Raw genomic sequence first — 24,637 nt, 5'->3', positions numbered from 1 at the left:
TCGTATATATATATTTTTTTCCTGCCCCTTTTCCAATAACCTAGAGCCAGCACTAACATGGATAAAGTCTCGGGAGCAGTGATGAGAGTAAAGGGATTGGGAAGTAATGTGAGGAAAACAAAGTTGTAAGTGGTAAACTGTAGAAGTATTGTAAAGAAAGGAATACAACTCTTAAGTAATTTAATAGATAAATATTAACCAGATATTGTAATAGAAGTTGTATCATAGCTAAGAAGTGATATTATGGATGCAGAAATGTTCACCCAGAAGTGGAGTGTTTATCGTAGACATGACAGATTCAAAAGGAGGGAGAGTATTAATTCTGGTGAAAGAAGAATTTGTAAGCTAAGAAAAAGTTAATGATGAGAAACATGAGACTCTAGAAAGGCTCATCTCTAAAGATAATAGGCAACTTGATGCTTTTGGAGTGTACAGACCTGGAAACAGTGTCGCTGACATTAATAATTTTATAAGAGATGTGGAAAACTACACTGAAAGGAATCTGATTGTGGAGGGTTATCTAAATTTACCAAATATTAACTGGGAATTACAGAAAACATGACCAACAAACTGTAAATAATTTAATCTGGGAAGGAGAGATGAATCAGAAAGTGATAGAAACAAATAGAGAGAAGAATATTCTGGATGTGGTGCTGATCAAACCAGATAAGGTCTATTGAGAAACTGAAGTGATAGGTGGTATAAGTGATCACAAAGCTGTTTTCATCATAGTTAAAAATAAATGTGATAGAAAAGGAAGTTCGTAAAAGTAGGAATATTAGGCAGTACCATAATGGCTGAAAAAGGCAGGCATGAGAGTAAAAAAAAAAAGTAATTATGACCCAATTATGTAATTATGATTATGATATAAACAGCTTATGGAAAGGGTTTAACGCAATTGTTGAGGAGTGCGAAAACAGGTATGTACCTCTAAAGGTGGTAAGGAAAGGCAAAGATCCACTATAACAGAGAAATAGAGATTAAGGAGTAGGTGCAGGTTGGAAAGAAATAATAACAATCTTAATAATAATAATAATAATAATAATAATAATGGTTCATGGTGTGGGTTACTGTAGTCATGTCCTAGTAAGTGGTACAGAGAGCCGGGATACCAGTTGCTATAGAACGGGAGTGGGCATCTCGGACATATTCTGAGTCATGGCCCTCCTTGTGCTCAGGCGGCTAGGACTATACAATCCACTGTGGTCCTTAACCCGTCAAGAGGAGAGATTGTCACTTGGACTATGTGTAAGTAGGGTAGCATTCTGCTTCATGAATTTACTGAGCTCAGAACATTTTAAGCAAGCCTCAGACCTATGGGAGTAACGGAGTCCCACTCTCATTTGACAGGCGAGGGACTCCTTGGAAACAACTTGACGAACGAAATGGATTTCAATGGGGAGCTATCAATATTAATGGGGCTTATGGAAGAAAGAAAGTAGAACTGGCTGAGTCAGCAAAAAGAATGCAACTGGATCTGCTAAGAGTAACTGATATTCGGGTAAAGGGAGATAACGGGGAAGAGATAGGAGATTATAAAGTGTACTTGACGGGTGTTAAAAAGGGAAGGGCAGAGTATGGGGTAGGACTCTCTATCAGGAATACTATTGCACACAACATAGTTTCTGTTAAGCACGTAAATGAGCGAATGATGTGGGTAGATTCGGCACTTGGAGGAATTAGGACGAGAATTGTCTTCGGTTATTCACCATGTGAGGGTGCGAATGAGGATGAAGTTGACAAGTTTTATGACGCATTGTGCGACATCATAGTCAGGGTCAATAGCAAGGACAGGGCGATTTCAATGCAAGAGTTGGAAATAGAACTGAAGGATATGAAGGGGTTATTGGCAAATGTGGGAAAGATATTGAAACTAATGGGAATGGGAAGCGTTTGCTGGACTTCTGTGCTAGTATGGGTTTAGCAGTTACGAATCCATTCTGTAACAATAAGGCTATTCACCGCTACACATGGGAGGCTAGGGGTACCAGATCCATAATAGACTATATCTTAACCGACTTCGAATTCAGCAAGTCTGTTAAGAATATAAGTTTTTTTTTTTTTTTGGATTTTTTGATGATACAGACCACTACCTGATCTGTAGTGAACTAAGTATCTCTAGGCCTAGGGTAGAGAAAGTGAAATCTGTCTGCAAACGAATAAAGGTAGAAAATCTCCAGGACGAGGAAATTAGACAGAAGTACATGGATATAATTAGTGAGAAGTTTCAAACAGAGGACAGTAAGCAGGTTCAGGATATAGAAAGAAAATGGGTGGCATACAGGGATGCTGTAGTAGGAACAGAAAGGGAATGCCTAGGAACGACTGTGTGTAAAGATGGGAAAAACCGAACATCTTGGTGGAATGATGAAGTGAGAGCAGCTTGTATACTTAAAAACAAGGCTTATCAGAAATGGCTCTAAACAAGGGCTGATGCAGACAGGGATTTGTATGTAGATGAAAGAAATAGAGCAAAACAAACAGTTGTTGAATCGAAAAAGAAATCATGGGAAGATTTTGGTAATAACCTGGAAAGACTAGTTCAAGCAGCAGGGAAACCTTTCTGGACAGTAATAAAGAATCTTATGAAGGGAGGGAAAAAGGAAATGAACAGTGTTTTGGGTAATTCAGATGAACTCATAATAGATCCCAGGGAATCACTGGACAGGTGGAGGGAATATTTTGAAAAATCTTCTCAACGTACCAGGAAATCTTTCTGGTGGCGTTGCAAACAACCAAGCTCATGGGGAGGAGGAAAATGATGATGATGAAATTATGCTTGAGGAAGTGGAAAGGATGGTAAACAAACTCCATTTTCATAAAGCAGCAGGAACAGATGAAATTAGACCTGAAATGGTGAAGTACAGTGGGAAGGAAGGGAAGAAATGGCTTCATAGAGTAGTAAAATTAGCATGCAGTGTTGGTAAGGTACCTTCAGATTGGACAAAAGCAGTAATTGCACATATCTATAAGCAAGGGAACAGGAAGGATTGCAACAACTATCAAGGTATCTCATTGATTACTGTACCAGGCAAAGTATTCACTGGTATCCAGGAAGGGAGGGTGCGATCAGTCGTTGAGAGGAAGTTGGATGAAAACCAGTGTGGTTTCAGACCACAGAGAGGCTATCAGGATCAGATTTTCAGTATGCGCCAGGTAATTGAAAAATACTACGAGAGGAATAGGCAGTTGTGTTTATGTTTTGTAGATCTAGAGTAAGCATATGACAGGGTACCGAGGGAAAAGATGTTCACTATACTGGGGGACTATGGAATTAAAGGTAGATTATAAAAATCAATCAAAGGCATTTATGTTGACAACTGGGCTGCACTGAGAATTGATGGTAGAATGAGTTCTTGGTTCAGGGCACTTACAGGGGTTAGACAAGGCTGTAAACTTTCACCTTTGCTGTTCGTAGTTTACATGGATCATCTGCTGAAAGGTATAAAGTGGCAGGGAGGGATCCAGTTAGGTGGAAATGTAGTAAGCAGTCTGGCCCATGCTGACGACTTGGTCTTAATGGCAGATTGTGCCGAAAGCCTGCAGTTTAATATATTGGAACTTGTAAATAGGTGCAATGAGTATGGTATGAAAATTAGCCTCTCGAAGACTAAATTGATGTCAGTAGATAAGAAATCCAACAGAATTGAATGTCAGATTGGTGATACAAAGCTAGAACAGGTCGATAATTTCAAGTATTTAGTTTGTGTGTTTTCCCAGGATGGTAATATAGTAAGTGAGATTGAATCAAGGTGTAGTAAAGCTAATGCAGTGAGCTTGCAGTTGCGATCAACAGTGTTCTGTAAGGAGGAAGTCAGTTCCCGGACGAAACTATCTTTACATCAGTCTGTTTTCAGATCAACTTTAATTTACGGGAGCGAAAGCTTGGTGGACTCCAGATATCTTAATCGTAAGTTAGAAGTAACAGACATGAAAGTAGCGAGAATGATTGCTGGTACAAACAGGTGGGAACAATGGCAGGAGGGTACTCGGAATGAGGTGACAAAGGCTAAGTTAGGAATGAACTCGATAGATGAAGCTGTAGGCATAAACCGGCTTCAGTGGTGGGGTCATGTGAGACGAATGGAGGAGGATAGGTTACCTAGGAGAATAATGGACTCTGTTATGTAGGGTAAGAGTAGTAGAGAGAGACCAAGACAACGATGGTTAGACTCAGTTTCTAACGATTTAAAGATAAAAGGTATAGAACTACATGAGGCCACAGCAGCAGTTGCAAATAGAGGATTGTGGTGACGTTTAGTAAGTTCACAGAGGCTTGCAGACTGAACGCTGGAAGGCATAACAGTCTATAATGATAGAAGATAGAGAGGGAGAGAGACAGAGGGAAACAAGAAGCTTCTCATTCACAAACGAAGATATTTTCAGAGAAATCCAACTGCTTCAGCAAGGAAAAGCTGCAGGAAGTGATCAAATTACTGGGGAGGTATTAAAGACAATGGGGTGGTACATAGTGCCTTATTTAAAATTTCTCTTTGACTATGTCATAAATAATAGTGTAATACCAAAGGAATGGAAGGAATCTATAATAATACCAATTTATAAAGGAAAGGGTGATAAAAGGAAACCAGAGAACTACAGACGAATCAGCCTGACCAGTATAGTTTGTAAAATTCTGGAGAGTTTAATATCGAAGTACATCAGAGGGATATGTGATGATAAAAATTGGTTCATGAGGAGCCAGTATGGATTTAGAAAGAAATTTTCTTGTGAGGCACAACTGGTGGGATTTCAGCAGGACATATCAGATCAGTTGGATTCAGGAGGTCAGTTAGATTGCATAGCCATAGATCTTTCCAAAGCCTTTGATAGAGTGGAACATGGAATATTATTAATGAAATTGGAGGGAATAGGATTGGACGTAAGGGTTACACGTTGGATAAAAGCATTTCTAAATTCAAGGGTTCAGAAAGTCAAAGTAGGAAATAATGTATCTCAGGAAGAGAAAGTTTGGAAGGGAATTGCACAGGGTAGTATAATCGGTCCGTTACTTTTCTTAATATACGCAAATGATTTAGGGAACAATATAACATCAAAAATAAGATTGTATGCAGATGACATAATTGTTTATAGAGAAATAAACAACATTGAGGATTGTTCAGAATTACAAAGGGACCTTGAAAGTATCCAACAATGGGTTGAAGAAAATAATATGAAGGTTAATGGAGGCAAATCAACTGTTACAACTTTTACAAACAGGAGCTTTAAAACTGAATTTGAATATACTTTGGATGAGGTAGTTATCCCAAAAGATGGCAAGTGCAAATACTTAGGTGTGAGATTTGAAAGTAATTTGCACTGGAAGGGTCATATTGATGACATTGTTGGGAAAGCATACAGATCATTACATGTCATAATGAGGCTACTTAAAGGATGCAACAAAGAATTAAAAGAAAAAAGTTACTTGAGTATGGTTCGTCCATTATTGGAATATGCAAACAGTGTTTGGGATCCTCACCAAGAATACCTAATAAAAGAAATAGATAGTGTGCAGAGGAAAGCAGCAAGATTTGTAACAGGGGATTTCAGGAGAAAGAGTAGTGTATCAGAAATGTTAAAGGAACTTGGGTGGGCAACTTTAAGTAAGAGAAGGGAGAAAACTAGACTTATAGGATTATATAGAGCCTATACAGGAGAAGAAGCATGGGGAGATATCCGTGAGAGGCTTCAGTTGGAAAATAATTATATCGGCAGGACTGACCACAAATATAAAATTAGAAGGAATTTTAGCAGAAGCGATTGGGGTAAATTTTCATTCATTGGGAAGGGTGTGAAGGAGTGGAACAGTTTACCAGGGGTAGTGTTTGATCCTTTTCCAAAATCTGTACAGATATTCAAGAAGAGAATAAACAGCAACAGAGAAAATAAATGAAGTGTTAGAGGGCATTCGACCAGTGCAGGTTATTGTAAATAAAAAAAATGTGTGTGAATAAATTAATTCCATCCCCTGGTCTAAGGAGTTTGGACAGCCAAAGTAGGGGACTGCCTGTAGGGGTGAAGTACAGTGGGGACTTCGAGGGCCCTGGGACCGCTACGGTAGCTGTGAAGGCCCTTCAGGAACTCTGAAAAGTGGTGGCAAAAGGGGCTCTGGTTAAGACGCAGCAGGTCGTTATGCTACTTAGGATCCAGAACGGGTAAAAAAAAAAAAAAAGTAAATAAATAAATGCAATGTAAATATTAATGTTATACCAGTTTTATAGTATCATTTGAAGCAATTCCACATACTGTATATCAGTTGACTATATTTGTAAGTAGTACAGGAGATATTATAATTAGAATTTTGTAAACAATATAAATTTATTAAGGATGAGCTGTGTGTTTAATAGAAAACATTGTTAGCGTAAATTGTATAATATTGTATTATAGGAAAAATTTTCTTCTCTTGTTAATGTAATATTTAGTGCTTGACAATAATGTATTTTAGTGTACCATTTGCCACCGAGGTAGACACCTCATTTGCAAATAAAGAGATTTTGATTTGATTTGATTTAATAATAATCATCTTAATAATAAAATTGGTTTTACATCCCACTAACTACTTTTATGGATTTTGGAGACACAGATGTGCTGGAATTTTGTCCCGTGGGAGTGCCGGTAAATCTACCTACACAGGGCTGACGTATTTTAGCACCTTAGAATATCATTGAACTGCGTCAACCCCTTAACCGTCTGAGCCACTCAGTCTGGCAAACAGAGTTAGAAAAGGTTTTGGAAGTAAGGAGAAATTGAAGGACCGTACCAGGAAATTGAATTTAACAAAGTAGCCATTTAAGGATAAAATGATAGCAAGCGTAATCAGCATTCATACAAGTTTTAGAGAAACATGGAAAGTGTACAGGTACTTTACGGCAGAAATGGGTTCCAAGAACTTTCCAGTAATTATAAATGACCAAAGGGAGTGCCTATGTGAGGATTTACAGAAGGCAGAAGTATTTAGTCAGCAGTATGTAAAAATAGTTGGATAAAAGGATTTTTTTTTTTCCTAGTGGTTTAATGCTGCAGTAATAGAGAGAAGGTATTTGGCACCACAAGGATGGGGAAGGATGAGGAACGGTAACGTAGCAGCTGTGACCTTCTTCAAACTGCTTGATATCAGGCGTTTTATCCATTCCTTCTGTGGCAACGCCTAATATCAGGCATTAGGACTTGCTCTTTATTTCATCGCAATAATTAAACTATTACTCACTGAAAGGTGAATTGAAAGAAAAATCATTAATCTTTATTGAAAAATATTTTATACATTAGCATATTATACTGATCATATACAAAACAATATCAAATACGCTCATAACCTGCCATCTCACGCTATCAGCTAGGCAATCACTCACTGGCCATGTCTGTCTCAGCTGACTGAGCAACAATTAGTCACTAGTTTTCCCTCTGATATCAAACCAAAGTGTCGATATGCCCTCATATAAGTAATATCCGGTAATATTAAAACAATTCTTGGTTTATCTGACGGACTGAATTTGCTGGCTTCCAAGATAAATTTAGTGTCAGCGTTAGCAAAAAATCTTGTCGTCGTTTTGAGTAGGCTAATGTTCAGAGGTTTTTTTTTTTTTTGCCTCTAACTGTGCAGTGTTTTGACTTAGTGTATGAATAAATAATTTTATTATGGCTGATAATATTCAGGATCATTTCAGTGATATTTGAGAAACACTTCGGGCTGTTTTCAGTGATGACGAGGGTCAAATTTTGACAGTGAGGACAGTGAAGTCTAATTGGAGGACTTTTCATTAGTAAGTGATGAAAAATATGTACCTTCAAACTATAATTTGTCTGATAGTGAAGATGAAGAAGATGTGGAAAGTGTTCCTTCCACTGTGGACTAGATAGCTACTGCAGATACAAGTAGAAGTTCTTCCCCTCTCCTTGTAACGTGTCTCTAGTTTGTGTTAGAGTTTATCCCCCAGAACCTCCCAAGAAACTCTGAATTCAATGTGAGGGAAGCCACTACACGTATAAGAAACCATCCACAAAGAAATTCAAACCATAGTGATTACTGATTGGAACTTGATGCCCATCCCATGTCCTCCAAAATTTGCTGCAGAATAACAATTGCCTGTGTGCAGTCTGCTTGGAAGAAAAGAAGATGAAATCTACATACTGGTGCCCAGGGTGTAATAGTGAGATTCACAAGGACTGTTATTATAAACTAGTATACTTCTGGAGACCCAACAATCATGGAGGAAAAAGGAAGACCCACCCAAGAAACTCTTGAGTAATGTAAACAAGTTGTGGTGTACAATTGGTTTATGAACTACACATTACAATTCTAAATGTCAGAGGTAAAATATCGTAAATGCAAAAAAAACTATTTTGAAGTTTTCATTGTATGTTACATGTTATGATCGTGTCTTATTATGGGTACACTATTGTATGTGTATCTTTCTCAGGAATGAAGAGAAGCTATGTGATACTATTGTATGTGTAAGGAGAACCCAGCGATAAACAATGGTAAGTGATCATACAACAGTTCTGCGGCACTCCTTATCGTATTGGCACTTACAAAGGAAAGACCTGTCAGTTTGATACGCCTTAAAGGTAGCAAAATATGCACCTCAGCAGCTTCTTTCTGTTCTCCTGTAAAATTAGTGAAATGTCACTTATGGCAGTTTACATGTGAAGTCCAGAACCAAGTGAATTTGCTAGAAAATGGGGCTCCTTTTGTAATTCTCATTTTTTAAATTTTGCCTAAATATAAACATGTTTCATACAGTGAATAATTTAAACACAGTCAATAATTTTTTGGTCTTCACTTTTTCGGAAGATGAGTAACCATTTTAGTAATATCATCTTATTTCATGAAGTTCCCTCAATTAAATGATGTACTGTTTTGTGGATATACAGTATGACTTTTGAATAATATTTGGCAGAATTTATACTTCGAGTCTGCAATGTCAGTAAAAAATCCCCACCACTACAGGATAAATGTCTGCCAGTTCAAGAGTTAATTAAGGTACAGTCCCAGCAATTGCCTGCTTTGAAAATGGGGAATGGTACTAATCACAGGTACTGTAAAACTCACCCTGATTCACACGCTGTTGCTACTAGTCACAAATATATTGTGTACCTAACATAGTGGTACTACGTGCAAGTAAAAGCGACCCAGCGTGGTGGTACTAATTATAAGTAGTCTCATGGTTCTAATTCAAACATCCCTAGGTTGCCCCTTTTAGTCGCCTATTACGACAGGCAGGGGATATCTTGGGTGTATTCTTCACCTGCATACCCCACACACAGGGGTGTGTGTTTGGTCCACGAGAGCTATTTTATTTCGCTCAAGTCCGCCAGCAAACTGGTTAGGACCCCCCTATCCCCGACCTGGAACGTGCCACGTAATATTACCTCTCTCGCTGCTATGCCAACGTAGTAGGTTTGTGGTTATTCCATTTAAGTGGGCACACTACTCATTCCAATCACTGTCTCAGAGTAGGGACTGAATAGCTGGAATTCTATGATGATCCAGTTAATTACGTATCAGTAGTATCCGAAAATTTATGAACCAGAGGAATCGCATGCTAAATGAGAGAGAGAGAGATCTAACTCCCCAGCTACTTCCCGCCAATATTCAAGCAGGCTGTTATACTAAGTACGCAGCAGTAATCTCGTCTATTGGAGATAAATAGCAGCAGAATACACAAAGCACGTCACAACAAACAATGGTCAATGTAATGTTGTTGTTGTTCAATTTTATGAGCTGTCTATATTGTAGGCCTTCACATTTAGTTTTCTTCCGACTCTGCGATATTAGAGCATCTGATGTAAAGTGAGTCGTCCTTTCTTTCATGAATCCCTTTTGTGTTATTATTCAAGCGATCGTTCCTTCATGACTTTTTTCTCATTCTTATAATCATCTTCACAATATTATTATAGTTGGTATGGTAAAACTGAATAAGACATAAATAATCAGAAATTGTACTCTCTATAATTGTTGTTATGTAGTACTTTTCGATATGACCAATTAGATAGGTAATTAAAAAATAAATTTTGTCACCTTCCCCTAAACTACCATTTCGAAAAGGGTGAATAAAATTATTTGTAGCGTGGACTGTAGTTCCTTACTGCCCAACGTTACATACCGATTTTCATTAAATTATCCTTGGCTGTTTTGTCGTGATGTGCGTACATACAGACATTGCGGAAAATTAAAACGTGCATTTCTCCTTGTTACTGTGGTCACGACCGGTAGAGAAATATCATTCTTTATAAATTCTGAGCAATGTACAGACAATCTTTTTTTTTAAAGTTATATTGAGATAAATGAAAATTATTCAGAATTGTCTCCAAAAGGCTCCTAAAATCTCTAGAAAAGTCACTAGTCGTTATCATTGAAATTCTATCACTAAATTACTAAAAAAGACTCCATATCTAGCGCATAGTCTCTAGAATCGAGTAGAGTGATGTGAACGAACACGAACATAGTACGCGAGAACGAGAGATTGACGATCGATATACGTGTCGCGATATACAGGTTTCAATAAACATCGCACATTCGCGCACATTTCTTGCATTAATAAACGTAGATATTTCCTTTGAAAGCGGCCAATGAGCGAAGGACTTCCAGCCACTCACGTAAAAAAGGTGAAATGGTGGGATTTGAAAACAAAAGTTTTAAGTCCACCAAGAAATAAGCTAAAATCGGGAGAAATAATAGAATAATCGGGAGGCGGGAAAAATTGTCGAAAATCGAGAGTCTCCCGCCTAAATCGGGAAAGTTGGCAGGTATGCATATCAAACGTTTTCGGTGAAGGAAGGATAGGAAAGGGCTAGGATTGGGAAAGTAGCGGCCGTGGCCTTAATTAAGGTGTGAAAACGGGAAAGCATGGAAAACCATCTTCAGGGCTGACGGCAGTGGGATTCGAACCCACTGCCTCTGAATGCAAGCTCAAAGCGGCGTGACCCTAACCGCACAGCCAACTCGCTCGGTAAGAGTGACAAACGTAAGGAAGATAATTACAGGCCAGCCAGCTTGACGTGTGTTGCATTTATGAGGGCAAGTTAATAAGTATCTGCAATTTTTCTCTAATTGCCTTTTGGTTGGCCCTATGGCGTTGTGTGCTCACCAGCCACTAGATGGCACCATTGGCTACATCTGTGGTATGTTTCAGCATTATCAGATCAGTACAGCTTGCGCTGTTGCGACGAAAAGATGGCTGCACCACTCTCTGTTTGCACCGAGGAAGAACAACGTTCCGTAATCCATTTTTTGTGGTCTGGGGTTGTACCAGGAGCAGAAATTCATGGAATAGTCACTCGTCTGTTATTCAAGATTATATATCACGCACTTGTTCAATATTGGTATCAGTTATGGCTGCAGATGGACGCCCGGATTTTTCCTCATCCTTCACGCTTGTGCAACCCCTTTTGAACTGTTCAATCCACTGGTAAACACTTTGCTGTGGCAAAACATTGTCCCCCCGTATTGTGCTGAAAGCCTTCCATGAATGCCACGCAAAATCTAAAGACATGAAGAGTATGGATGCATGAAGGAGCAGTGTAAGATGCTCTCATCCTTTTTTCTACAGAAAGTTTTTTTTATTTATATGGGCTGAAATATTTCACACATTTTTCGGTGTAACATAACCTTCCTTTATCTGCAGCAGACCATGCCTCTACGGACAACCACCTCTGAAGGTTTGCATCTCTGCACAGGTAAGACCCCAAATAGAGTACAGTTTTAGTATATGGGTCCCTCACTAGGATTTTTTGATGTGAGAATTGGAAGAGATTCAAAGGAAAGAAGCACAATTTATTTTGGGCGATTTCTGACAAGAGTTTTGCAAACTTTGTACTGGGAAGACCTGAATGAAGACAAAGTTGGAATTCAAGAGGACATATTGGCGCAAATATTTGTTTATAGGAAGAGGAATTATGGATTGGAATAATTTATCAAGGGAGATGTTTAATAATTTTCCAACTTCCTTGAAATCATTTAAGAACAGACTAGGTAAAGACCTGTTAGGGAATGTGAAACGTGGGTGACAGCCCTATATGCACACGAATAGTTACGACTGGATGTCTTTCAGGACCCAATATTATGTGGAGGTATGTATGAACTATTATGTGTTTCTGTAGTGGTTGTGATGAGTTGTATGTATATGACGATGTGTGTTAAACTGAACACAAACACCTAGTCCCCGAGCTGAAAGAATTAACCAGATGCAGTTAAAAATCTCCAGGCTGGCTGGGAATCGAACCCGGGGCCCTCTTAATCAAAGCACACTATGCTGCCCCTTCAACCAAAGAGCTGGATGGTTTTTTTTTTTTTTTTTTGCTAGTGGCTTCACGTCGCACCGACACAGATAGGTCTTATAGCGATGATGGGATAGGAAAGCCCTAGGAGTGGGAAGGAAGCGGCTGTGGCCTTAATTAAGGTACAGCCCCAGCATTTGCCTCATGTGAAAATCACGGAAAACCATCTTCAGGGATGCCGACAGTGGGATTCAAACCCATCATCTCCCGGATGCAAGCTCACAGCCGCGCGCCCCTAAACGCACAGCCAACTCGCCCCGTCTGGACGGGTTTCATATGTATTATAAATCTAAAATGATGAAATAATCCCACTACTGGGTCAATTCCTACTATACTAAGCTAGGCTCATCCATAATCACAAGTATTTGAGTCAACATCATGAATATGTAAATTTGTTAAATTACATGAAAAGAATACTTATCTCCTTTGGAGGAGGAAGTGCTTGAGTGTAGATTTTGTGGATGTCATTGCACACTTATGTTCATTAGGTATATCTTTTAAAATCTATTTAGACAGTAAATTTATTACTCCTCTACACATGTCAAATAAATTTCAAAAAAATTCTGGAATTAACCATGGCACTGACCAGCTTAATAGACATGGAATATGAACTACTACTACTACTACTACTACTACTACTACCTTTATTATTATTATTATTATTATCATCATCATCATCATTGGCTTTCTTCCCATTTATTGGGTGAGCAACATAGACTATGAACGATTAAAGAATTTAATACAACAGTCATTGAAAATGAAGGGATAGTTTACAGAGATGTAGAACATATTGTAAAAGTACCTAAGTTTTCAAACAAAATTGTGCAGAGATGGGAATGGTATACGTAACAAAATTAACTGATATTGGAGTGGGACTAATTTTTTAGTACATCTGTCTCTTACTGGTAACAAAAATCGCTTCAGCAATATTCAGATAATACTTGTACGAGTATAAATTGATGGCAATTTCAAATTCATGGAAGGGTGGTCCATATACCTTGTTATCCCCCCAAATACCTTGTTATCAATAATTCAGTTTTTCTTTTGCAGAGATGGCTGACACAAGCTCCTATAGTGTAGAAGAGCATCTTGTCAGTATTTGGGCTCATGAACGTCCACATACTGGCAAGACCATGGAAGATGTGCAACGAGATTTCACGAGACTATTCCACAAGTTCGCGTTGGGAAAATAAACTGTTTTTAATGAGATGTATCAAAGACAAACCGAGGCCTGGACCACCAACGAAATGACATACCACATGTATAGGAGTGGAGGCATCTGTGCTTCGGTCACCAAACAAGTCACTCTGCAAACGGTCTTCTTAACTTGGAATCCCGAAAACAAGAATGTTGTTGTTGTTGAGTCATCAGTCCATAGACTGGTTTGATGCAGCTCTCCATGCCACCCTATCCTGTGCTAACCTTTTCATTTCTACGTAACTATTGCATCCTACATCTGCTCTAATCTGTTTGTCATATTCATACCTTGGTCTACCCCTACCGTTCCTGGGACCTACACTTCCTTCAAAAACCAACTGAACAAGTCCTGGGTGTCTTAAGGTGTGTCCTATCATTCTATCTCTTCTTCTCGTCAAATTTAGCCAAATCGATCTCCTCTCACCAATTCGATTCAGTATCTCTTCATTCGTGATTCGATCTATCCATCTCACCTTCAGCATTCTTCTGTAACACCACATTTCAAAAGCTTCTATTCTCTTTCTTTCTGAGCTAGTTATCGTCCATGTTTCACTTCCATACAATGCCACGCTCCACACAAAAGTCTTCAAAAACATCTTTCTAATTCCGATATCAATGTTTGAAGTGAGCAAATTTCTTTTCTTAAGAAAGCTCTTCCTTGTTTGTGCTAGTCTGCATTTTATGTCCTCCTTACTTCTGCCATCGTTGGTTATTTTACTACCCAAGTAACAATATTCATCTACTTCCTTTAAGACTTCGTTTCCTAATCTAATATTTCCTACATCACCTGCCTTCGTTCGACTGCACTCCATTACTTTTGTTTTGGACTTATTTATTTTCATCCTGTACTCCTTACCTAAGACTTCATCCATACCATTCAGCAACTTCTCGAGATCTTCTGCAGTCTCAGATAAAATAACAATATCATCGGCAAATCTCAAGGTTTTGATTTCCTCTCCTTGGACTGTGATTCCCTTTCCAGATTTCTCTTTGATTTCCTTTACTGCCTGTTCTATGTAAACATTGAAAAGGAGAGGGGACAAACTGCAGCCTTGCCTCACTCCTTTCTGGATTGCTGCTTCTTTTTCAAAGCCCTCGATTCTTATCACTGCAGACTGATTTTTATACAGGTTGTAGATAATTCTTCGTTCTCGGTATCTGATCCCTATCATCTTCAGAATCATAAATAGCCTGGTCCAATCAACATTATCAAATGCCTTTTCTAGATCTACGAATGCCATGTACGTGGGCTTGTCCTTCTTGATTCGATCCTCTAAGATCAGACGTAAAGTCAGGATTGCTTCACGTGTTCCTACATTTCTTCTGAAGCCAAATTGATCTTCCCCCAACTGAGCTTCAACTTGTTTTTCCATCCTTCTGTAAATAATACGTGTTAAAATTTTGCAGGCATGAGATACTAAACTAATAGTGCGGTAGTTTACACACCTGTCAGCACCGGCTTTCTTGGGAATAGGTATAACAACATTCTGACGAAAATCGGATGGGACTTCTCCTGTCTCATACATCTTGCACACTAAATGAAATAACCTTACCATGCTGGTTTCTCCTAAGGCAGTCAGTAATTCAGAGGGAATATCATCAATTCCAGGTGCCTTGTTCCTATTTAGGTCACTCACAGCTCTGTCAAACTCTGACCTCAAAATTGGGTCTCCCATTTCATCAGCATCAACAGCCTCTTCATGTTCCCGAACCAAATTATCTACATCGTTACCTTGATACAACTGTTGGATATGCTCCTGCCATCTTTCTGCTTTGTCTTCTTTCCCTAGAAGTGGCTTTCCATCTGAGCTCTTAATATTCATGCACCTAGATTTCCTTTCTCCAAAGGTTTCCTTGATTTTCCTGTATGCAGCATCTACCTTTCCCAGGACCATACAGCCTTCGACATCCTTGCACTTCTCCTTCAGCCATTCTTCCTTAGCTACCTTGCACTTTCTATCCACTTCATTCTTTAATCGCCTGTATTCTTTTCTGCCCTCTTCATTTCTAGCATTCTTGTATTTTCGTCGTTCATCAATCAGGTCTAGTATCTCCTGAGTTATCCACTGATTCTTAGTTGATCTTTTCTTCCTTCCTAACATTTCTTCAGCAGCCCTACTGACTTCATTTTTCATGACTCTCCACTCTTCCTCTACTGTGTTTCCTTCGGCCTTTTCATTTAGTCCTTGTGCAACATGTTCCTTGAAACAATCCATCACACTCTTTTCTTTCAACTTGTCTAGATCCCATCTTTTTGCATTCTTTCCTTTCTTCAATTTCTTCAACTTCAGATGGCATTTCATGACCAACAAGTTGTGGTCAGAGTCCACGTCTGCTCCTGGGAAAGTTTTGCAATCCAACACCTGGTTTCTGAATCTCTGCCTAATCATAATGAAGTCTATTTGATACCTTCCAGTGTCTCCAGGTCTCGTCCACGTATACAGCCGTCGTTTGTGGTGTTTGAACCAAGTATTGGCGAGGACTAAATTATGGTCAGTGCAGAATTCAACCAGCCGACTTCCTCTTTCGTTCCTTTGTCCCAATCCAAATTCTCCTACTGTGCTACCTTCTCTTCCTTGGCCTACCACTGCGTTCCAGTCTCCCATCACAATTAGATTCTCGTCACCTTTTACATATTGTATTAAATCTTCTATCTCCTCATATATTCTTTCGATTTCTTCATCATCCGCTGAACTAGTAGGCATATAGACCTGCACTATTGTGGTGGGCATTGGTTTGGTGTCTATATTGACGACAATAATTCTGGTCGTAGTAGCTTATCCGCTGCCCTATTTTCTTATTCATTATTAAACCAACTCCTGCATTACCCCTGTTTGATTTCGTGTTGATAATTCGGTAGTCGCCTGACCAAAAATCCTGTTCCTCCTGCCAACGTACTTCACTTATACCAACTACATCTAACTTTAGCCTATCCATCTCCCTTTTCAGATTCTCTAACCTACCACAACGATTCAAACTTCTAACATTCCACGCTCCGACTCGCAGAATGTCAGTATCCATCTTCCTGATGATCGCCCCCTCTCGTGTAGTCCCCACCCGGAGATCCGAATGGGGGACTAGTTTACCTCCGGAATATTTTACCCGGGAGGAAGCCATCATCAGTACATCATTCATACAGAGAGAGCTGCATGTCCTCGGGAGGTGGTTACGGCTGTAGTTTCCCGTTGCTTTCAGCCGTGTAGCAGTATCAACACAGCTAAGCCATGTTGAGTATTATTACAAGGCCGTATCAGTCAATCATCTAGACTGCCGCCCTTGCAACTACCGAAAGGCTGCTACCCCCCTTTCGATGAACCATTCGTTAGTCTGGTCTCTCAACAGATTCCCATCCGATATGGTTGCACCTGCGGCTCGGCTATCTGCATCATTGGGACACGCAAGCCTCCCCACCGCGGCAAGGTCACATGGTTCGCAGAGGAGGACAAGAATGTTACGACACATGAAGAAGGATCTTAGATTGAAATCCTTTAAACCAGCAGCCAGCAACAAGCTCAGTGATGACAACATGCGCAGACGACAAGCAGCATGCGCAAGACTGTTGGAGGTATTTCCAAGACTTCCGCAGTGGGCTGAACTTTTCTTCTTCGATGAATGTGCAATTTATCGAAGTATACGTGCGAGGAATGTTTACATCTGGTTCAAGGAAAATCCTCATTATTACGAAGAGCTGGAACATAACCCCCACACATGTGATGCTCCGGGTTGCTATGTCCGCTAAACACTTGATTTTCTTTTTTTTTTTTTTTTTTTTTTTGCTAGTTGTTTTACGTCGCACTGACAGAGATAGGTCTTATGGCGACGATGGGACAGGAAAGGGCTAGGAGTGGAAAGGAAGCGGCCATGGCCTTAATGAAGGTACAGCCCCAGCATTTGCCTGGTGTAAAAATGGGAAACCACGGAAAAACGTCTTCAAGGCTGCCGACAGTGGGGTTCAAACCTACTATCTCCCGAATACTGGATACTGGCCGCACTTAAGCGACTGCAGCTACTGAGCTCGGTGCTAAACACTTGATAGGCCCCTATTTCTTTCATGTGTAGTCAATCAACACCATGTTACAGGTATATTTTGTTCCAGAGCTCCAAAGACTGAATCTCCTGGGACATTCCTGGTTTCAGCAGGATGGAATATTTAAATGAAGCCTTGATCTCTTGTCTTGTGACAATGCCCTCTGGGGCATTATTAAGGCGAAGGTATCACAACAACGATACCAAACAAGAGAATAATTGAAGGATGCTGTTAGGGCTGCCTTTGATATAATCAACAAAGGTTTGCTTTGTAAAATATCATACAGGTCATGGTGCCGCATCATTTTGTGCCAAAAAAATAATGGTGGTCCTACTGACCTTCTGGATGTGTAAACATTTCGTGCCACGAAAATAAACATAAGCCTGGTTGACGTTCAATCCATTATTGTAAAGCCATGTAAAGTTAGGGAGGTAACAAGACATATGGACCACCCTGTACAATATTTACTTTAGAGTCTAATCTTGTCTTATTTATTAAAATTCCATGTTTTTTTATGTACAATTCTTAATGTAAACAAACCCTTTTTTCCCTGAGGACACCATATTCAACAACAATTATACAAAATATGAAGAAAAATAACAGATTTCTTTGCGAGAGTAAATTTCTTACAAATCGCTCAACATACCACGAGTATAAACTGACAAACTTGGCAACAGGCTACATTTAATCATTTGGATGATGCAAGGAGAAAACAACAGTTGGAAAAAATTTTGCCTCACAGCATTATAAGGGTTGCAGATTTCTTTCATTTCTTTCATATGCCTTCAACAAGCAACGTTATGCGACTCATTAAAAAAATTAAAAATGATGTTGGCTTGTTTTCTTGCTAATGCCTATTTTTTTAAATAATTTATTGTAAATGTGCCATCTTTGTTCTGATATAAAGGCTACTTCCACAACCAGAATGCTACACATGTTAGTCTTTGGAGATTATGTTGTGCGAACTGAGAAAACAAAGCAAGTTCCTTACAATACATCACGCTCTTTCCAGCAGGCTGTCTCAATTCATTTGATGTATACGGGCCGATGACCTAAATGTTAGGCCCCTTTAAACAACAAGCATCACCACCATAATTTGATGTAGGCCTATATCCAAAATACAAACATATCTTAAATTAATGAACCAAACGTAGAATCCAATGATTCCAAAATAATTATCAGTAAGAAAATAACAAATAAAATATTCCTTCCAAAGAAGGAGAGCAGGCAAATGTCCGCATGACACTTAAGGTATTCTCCCTCTGGATAGCGATACGGTTGCGCTGCTGGAATATTCAGTTGCATGGGAATCATCTGTGATGTCCTACAGCAGTTTCCCAATTTCAGAGACAAGGTTCTTGATTTGGAACACCACAGCCGAAATGATTCAACAACAAACGCAACAAAAATGTATTATTGACAATGCATCAATATTTCTTTCGCATTAAAAGAATAGCTGCCTCTGATGCTCTGCCTGCTACTTTAGAGGTGATAGGAAAATGTGTAGCTGCAACAGTATCCAAGCAAGTTCTTTAGTGGTGTGATTGATAGCCTATCAGGATGTTTACCATTGGGTCAAATGATACCTATAGGCCTGGGTTCCAAACTAGCTAGAACGTCCGTGGATGTCGAGACTCTTTTGATTATGTCATTCAAAGGGAAATGTCTGGAAAACCTTCCAAAGCAACTTGCACCATGCTCTCCTTGTTGATCGACATTGGTACCACAGATGCAGATATGCTGGCAGCATATTTTGTAACCCAAGCGTATAGCTACAGCAATGCAGAACGATGCGTTATCCATAAAAGTTCCTATACTGCTTGAAAGAATGACTGTAAGCTAAGACTAGCCTCCTCCTCTTGAAATGCGCAAAATTTTGCTTGATCTACATGTGTATTAATGGACAAAACCAGCGTTTTATGGATACATGTAACAGTGATCACAACCCAGTTTTTCTGGTCACCTTTGTTAAGAGTTAGCCATTTCTGGAGTGCTTCTGGCAAATGGCACACCTCAACTTCATCATCGTGAAAATAAGCTTATGACTTGACAAAGTCAAGAGCTCCATAAGCCAAAGCAATAAATACAGATAAGGAAATAGTTGTTCTAATAATACCAAGAACACCAAATCCTATGGTGGTCCTCTAATGAAATGTTTAAAATAGATTCCACAGTAGAACATCAGGATCTTTCAGAATATGTCTTGTATATTTTTTCATGTTATTGAAAATGAACTAATAGGGGATTGAGTCTAGTATAGGCCTATATTAAGTGATAATAAATACTACGATTACCAACACCATCACAAGTGGTAGCCACTTATAATCTACAACTCTCTTCAACTAGTATCAAATATCATTTTAACAGTAATCAGATAATAAATTATAATAGCCTTACAAAGCACTTCTACCATTCTCAAATATCATTTCTTTTAAACAGATAACATAAGGTAGGTAACTGCTCTACAACTCACTCACAACCACTAGCATCAAATGTCACTTTCACAATAGACAGATAACATAGAGTAGTACTTTTACAATCCCTAGCAGCAGTATCAAATGTCACTCTTAAGAAAAAACATGCAGCAGCATGGCCACACCCCCTCTAAAACTAGAACGAACAATTAGCATATTTATGTTCACATAAGATGGCCAGTAGTCTAACTGAAGTCCATGGTAGTTTTATTATTAACTAACGGAAGGACAGTTATTGTAAATATAATTAAATGCAACGGAGGGCCATATCCTCTAATTTTCATACATATTAAGGAATGATGATGTTTGCAACTGCTAATTCGTAATAAAATCAACACAGGATGGATGAAAGTGTCCTGTGAGCAAAAAAGAAAGTCGTCAATAAGCAAAGTTTGACAGATTCATCTAAACGGCAATGCCACAGATCCCAGTTATAAATCGGGGTCCATTTATTTTGTTACAGAGTATCCGCCACGCTGTCATCATACACAGAGGAACTGGAAACTCTTTTTCGTCTATATTTGAACTACCTTTTCGAAACAATACCTGACATGTTATTTTCGGGCCAGCAGTAGGATGGAATTCACAAAGAAAAATACATCTAATCGGGCCCTCGTGACCACATCCTTCATAATATCTGTCATCGTCTTTAACTTTAATTTCCGTCATTGTCATTTTGAAGAAGCAATTTCATACTTGAACACAGGCATAACAAGCTTCACCGGTATCAGAGGAAACATAAAATATGTCATATATCGAGAAGTTGACAAAAAATGTTGCCAACACTGTAAGATGTAAATCCACTAGATACTTCGCCATTAAAAATAAACTAGATTATTATATAAAATGTTGAATCTTGCGTTTAGTTTCCTGAGTTGGAACAAAGTCTAATAGGGCATAACAAAGAGAATGAGTAAGAGATGACTCTCAACGTTATTTTTCACTTCTGTATAGTCCTCTCCGTGTAAGGACGTACCCTAAGGGTGCAACCTTACCCTTTCTCCCCTGTAATATTAAGATATTGATTTATGGTTACTTTTCTTGCTGTTGGGTCTTTTTCAGTGTCGGTAACCATACAGTTTAGGGACCCTACTTGCCGATACGACGTCTTACATTTACCGTTAATCTGGCACGTTGGCAACGTTCAATCACTGCTCTAGCGTGAAGTGCGTGTTGCCACCGCATCGCCGTTAAAGTCACTAGTGATACATTTGCGAGAATATTTAAAGCATATTTTCTTTTTCTGTGGGATTGTAAATCTATTTGGCTAATACCAGGTAAGTAGGATTGTGGCATGTTCGGATAATGCATTTAATAACACAGTTTGTGTGAAATGATGAAAGTGCTCAAATACGTCAGTCTCATGTCTAGATCTACCGGTACATGAAATAACTCTTGCGGGACGAAATTTTGGCAGTAGAACTTATAACATTATTATTTTCAAATCCGCAGTGAACTTTAAAGCTGACCTGAATTCCGTTCACGGAGCTTGGCACATTAGTATTCCTATATGTTTCCTGATAAGCTTGAAGATATAACCAGCCTGCAGGCTGAAAATATGCCCAATAATCTCTCTCCTTACTGGTTACCTGTATTGAAGAGAGAAGGAAATATTCGCGCAAAAGAAAGGGAAGTCATTGGATGTCTGGAACTTTCGAAAATCACACTGCAAAGACTTATTAAATAAATTGCATCGTTTAACACGCCCCTCTTTTCAAGAATATGGTTATAGTACGCCTACTGTATATCAAAATAAAGACAGATAATTGAAGTGAGAAAAAGTGTTTATTTCCTTAATTCCTCATTGAGGAGATATTCATAATTATCTTGATTTATTTCATCTTATCTTTTATCATTTACTAGGGTAGGGAAACATTCATTATCGGTGTTTACATTGAGGTTAGTTTGTTATGGTTATGTCTGATGAGTTTAATATGTAACCAGGCAGGTTGGCAGCAGTGATCAGCCATTACAAAAAAGAGAAAAGAAGAGCATCGGGCGGCGATATTTACTTTCTGGGGTATTTCCTTACGTGGCAATAATAATATATAATAGTTTTATTGCAGCCAAATGGCCATGTAAGTAAGAACATTAATTCTAACATTTCCACATAGGTCTCATTCTTCTGAGCAGAATTTAGTCAATGATTTCCCTCTATTAGGACATGTCAAGACGTGGTATCTATCACATTCACGATCGCACAATTTACACATGCATCCGAATTCAGGTTCATGAAATGTTTTGGTTTTGCAAAGCTTATAGTGAAAGCCATGAACAGCCAATCTAATTACAATATGTCTTAATTCATAGTTCGCTTCCATCCATCCCCGCGTTGTCATAGCATCTGTTGCATAGAAATCTAACCAAATGTCTTCTCTTTTCTGCTCCAGTTCCGTAAGTAGTCGATCGTAATTTGTCGTGGATGGTAGTGACATCTTGAAGCGTAGCTCTTCGATCAGGAAAGATTCCCTTGTCAGAACATACACAAGTCGAGATAGTGTATACTTCGAAAGCCCCAGAGCTCTCTTTAAGTATGCGGCTTTGACTTTCTCTATTCGTCGTAGACTATTAATATTTAGGTATTCCCAGACGAGTTGTAGACCATAGGTGATTATAGGCACAACTTTAATATTGAAGAGCTGTATCGCTGCTTTGACTGACATCTTACATAAATCTTTGATTTCATTCACTGCTTTAAATGCCAAGATAGTCCTATTCTCTATGTGTTTTGTGAAAACATCACCTCTGGTTTGGAATATGACTCCCAGGTATTTGAAGTGACTAACCCTTGTTAGTTCTTTACCATTGTAATGGACTCTGTCAGTCACTGCTGATCTTCCCCCTTTTCTGAAAATCATGTGGACAGTCTTTTGGTCATTTATGCTGAGATCAATTTCATGTGCCCATGCTGCCAGAAGATCAAAGGACTCTTGCAGGTCCTCCAGCCGTTCTGCAGCGAGAACCATATCATCTGCATATACATACAACTTTACACCATCCTTGATGCATCGCGTCACATCCGAAGTGATTATTGAGAACAGAAGAGGACTTAGAGGATCTCCTTGTAGTACACCATTGGTCTGTGCTATTGCATCTGATATTGATATGTTATCCTGTATAGATACTGTATTGTTGGAGAGAATGTCTTTGATTATGACCGTCAGGTAGTGACTCTTACCAATTAATTGTTCCAACTTTGTCAGGAGTATGTTCCTATTGAGCATATCGAAAGCTTTAGAGAAGTCAACAAAGATTGCGTGGAGCTTTCCACCTGGTACTCTTAGTGCTTCCTCGATATCTTGTTTTAAACACTCCACCGCTTGCAGGGTAGATCTACCTCTTCTGAAACCAAACTGTTGCTCTGGTATATATTGATCCACAAGTGTTGTTAGCCTGTCAGTGAGAATTTTGGTCATTACCTTAAAAAGAGTGCATTCGAGTGCGATACCTCTGTACGAGTCTGGATCTCCCATGTCCCCTTTGCCCTTGTATACCATTTTGATGTAGGATCTCCTCCAGCTAGCTGGTATTCTACCTCTCCGAAGACATTCGTTCATCAAATAAGACCACGTTTCTTTCAAAATTGGAGTCACAATTTTTAAATGTTCGTAGTAAATCTGATCAGGTCCACAAGCCTTTCCATTTCCCATGCTGTGTATAGCGTTCTCGATATTCATTACAGTTATAGGCAAAAACTCAGTTACATCTTCTAATTGTGTCTGTAGCGGTCGAGTATCTTTAACCTGAAGCACTTGACACATATGTTTTTCCCAGGTTTCTATTGGTATGTCCCTAGGGAATTTTGGTTTTCTTGGGTTCAGTATTTTATAAGGATGTCGTTCAGCAACTTCTATCTTCTTTATATCCAGCATATCTTGGTACTCTTTCTTCTTTTGTTTTATTAGCTGCTTATAGAGCCTGCGAGAGAGTGTGTATATTTCAAGGTTTTCTGGAGACGGAGAATTCAAGGTAATGTGTAATTTATTCAGCGTTTCTTTCCTAGCAGCATAGCAGTCTGAGTCGAACCAGGGCTTTGCTTTCCGTTTGTATGGATCTGTATACTGTATAGCCTTCTGCATCTGGCGGTCTAATTCTAGAACAGCTTCGTCCAACATACCGTCCCTGATCAGTTCCTGTACTATTTCAAAATTTGCTTCTTGTATTTTGGCAGAGTCAAGTGTCCTTGTGGGGTAGAGTGGTGGCATTTTCTTTTTCCCATCTTGCAATAAAAGATTAAAGTTTGTTACTACTGGCAAATGTTTTCTAATAGCAATAGGGATGACCTGTTGGTGCGTTGGATGGATGTTTTGCAAGTTCGTAAATACAAGATCTATTGTACTCCTCCCGTTATATGCTACGTATGTAAACTGATTTCGCTGGTTGATTAATTTTAAGCCTTCTTCTTCCAAATATTCCATCACACACGTAGTTTTAAAATCTGGCTTGTCAATTCTACAATTCATATCACCAGCAAGTAACAATGGTTCATCTGGGTCCAACTTGTTTAAGATAGTACCTAATCCTTCTATTATGTCATTCACTGGGGAGTGTGGTTGGTAGTATAGGCATGCTATGGAACATATTTTAGTTCTTATAAACAAGATGTGCTCTGAAGAGTGTATTACTTGAAAAGGCGAGAAATCGCATTTTAATAGGCACGTGATTC

The 24,637-nt window shown here is 39.0% G+C and overlaps 1 protein-coding gene across 1 annotated transcript in view; it reads right to left on the bottom strand.

The window, feature by feature from the left end:
* The window catches only part of LOC136864819 (GATOR1 complex protein NPRL2), a 210,314-nt gene extending 189,581 nt beyond the window's left edge, over positions 1-20,733 (bottom strand). Inside the window, exon 1 of the mRNA XM_067142259.2 lies at positions 20,518-20,733. Coding sequence (XP_066998360.1) covers positions 20,518-20,646 — 129 coding nt within the window. The 5' untranslated portion in view covers positions 20,647-20,733. The remainder of the gene's footprint in view (positions 1-20,517) is intronic.
* Between the last annotated feature and the right edge of the window lie 3,904 nt (positions 20,734-24,637).

Source organism: Anabrus simplex, chromosome 2 (assembly GCF_040414725.1).
Source record: "Anabrus simplex isolate iqAnaSimp1 chromosome 2, ASM4041472v1, whole genome shotgun sequence".
Classification (NCBI taxonomy): Eukaryota; Metazoa; Arthropoda; class Insecta; order Orthoptera; family Tettigoniidae; genus Anabrus; species Anabrus simplex.
The sequence above is the reverse complement of the archived record's forward strand: the minus strand, read 5'-3'. Positions and strand labels throughout refer to the sequence as shown.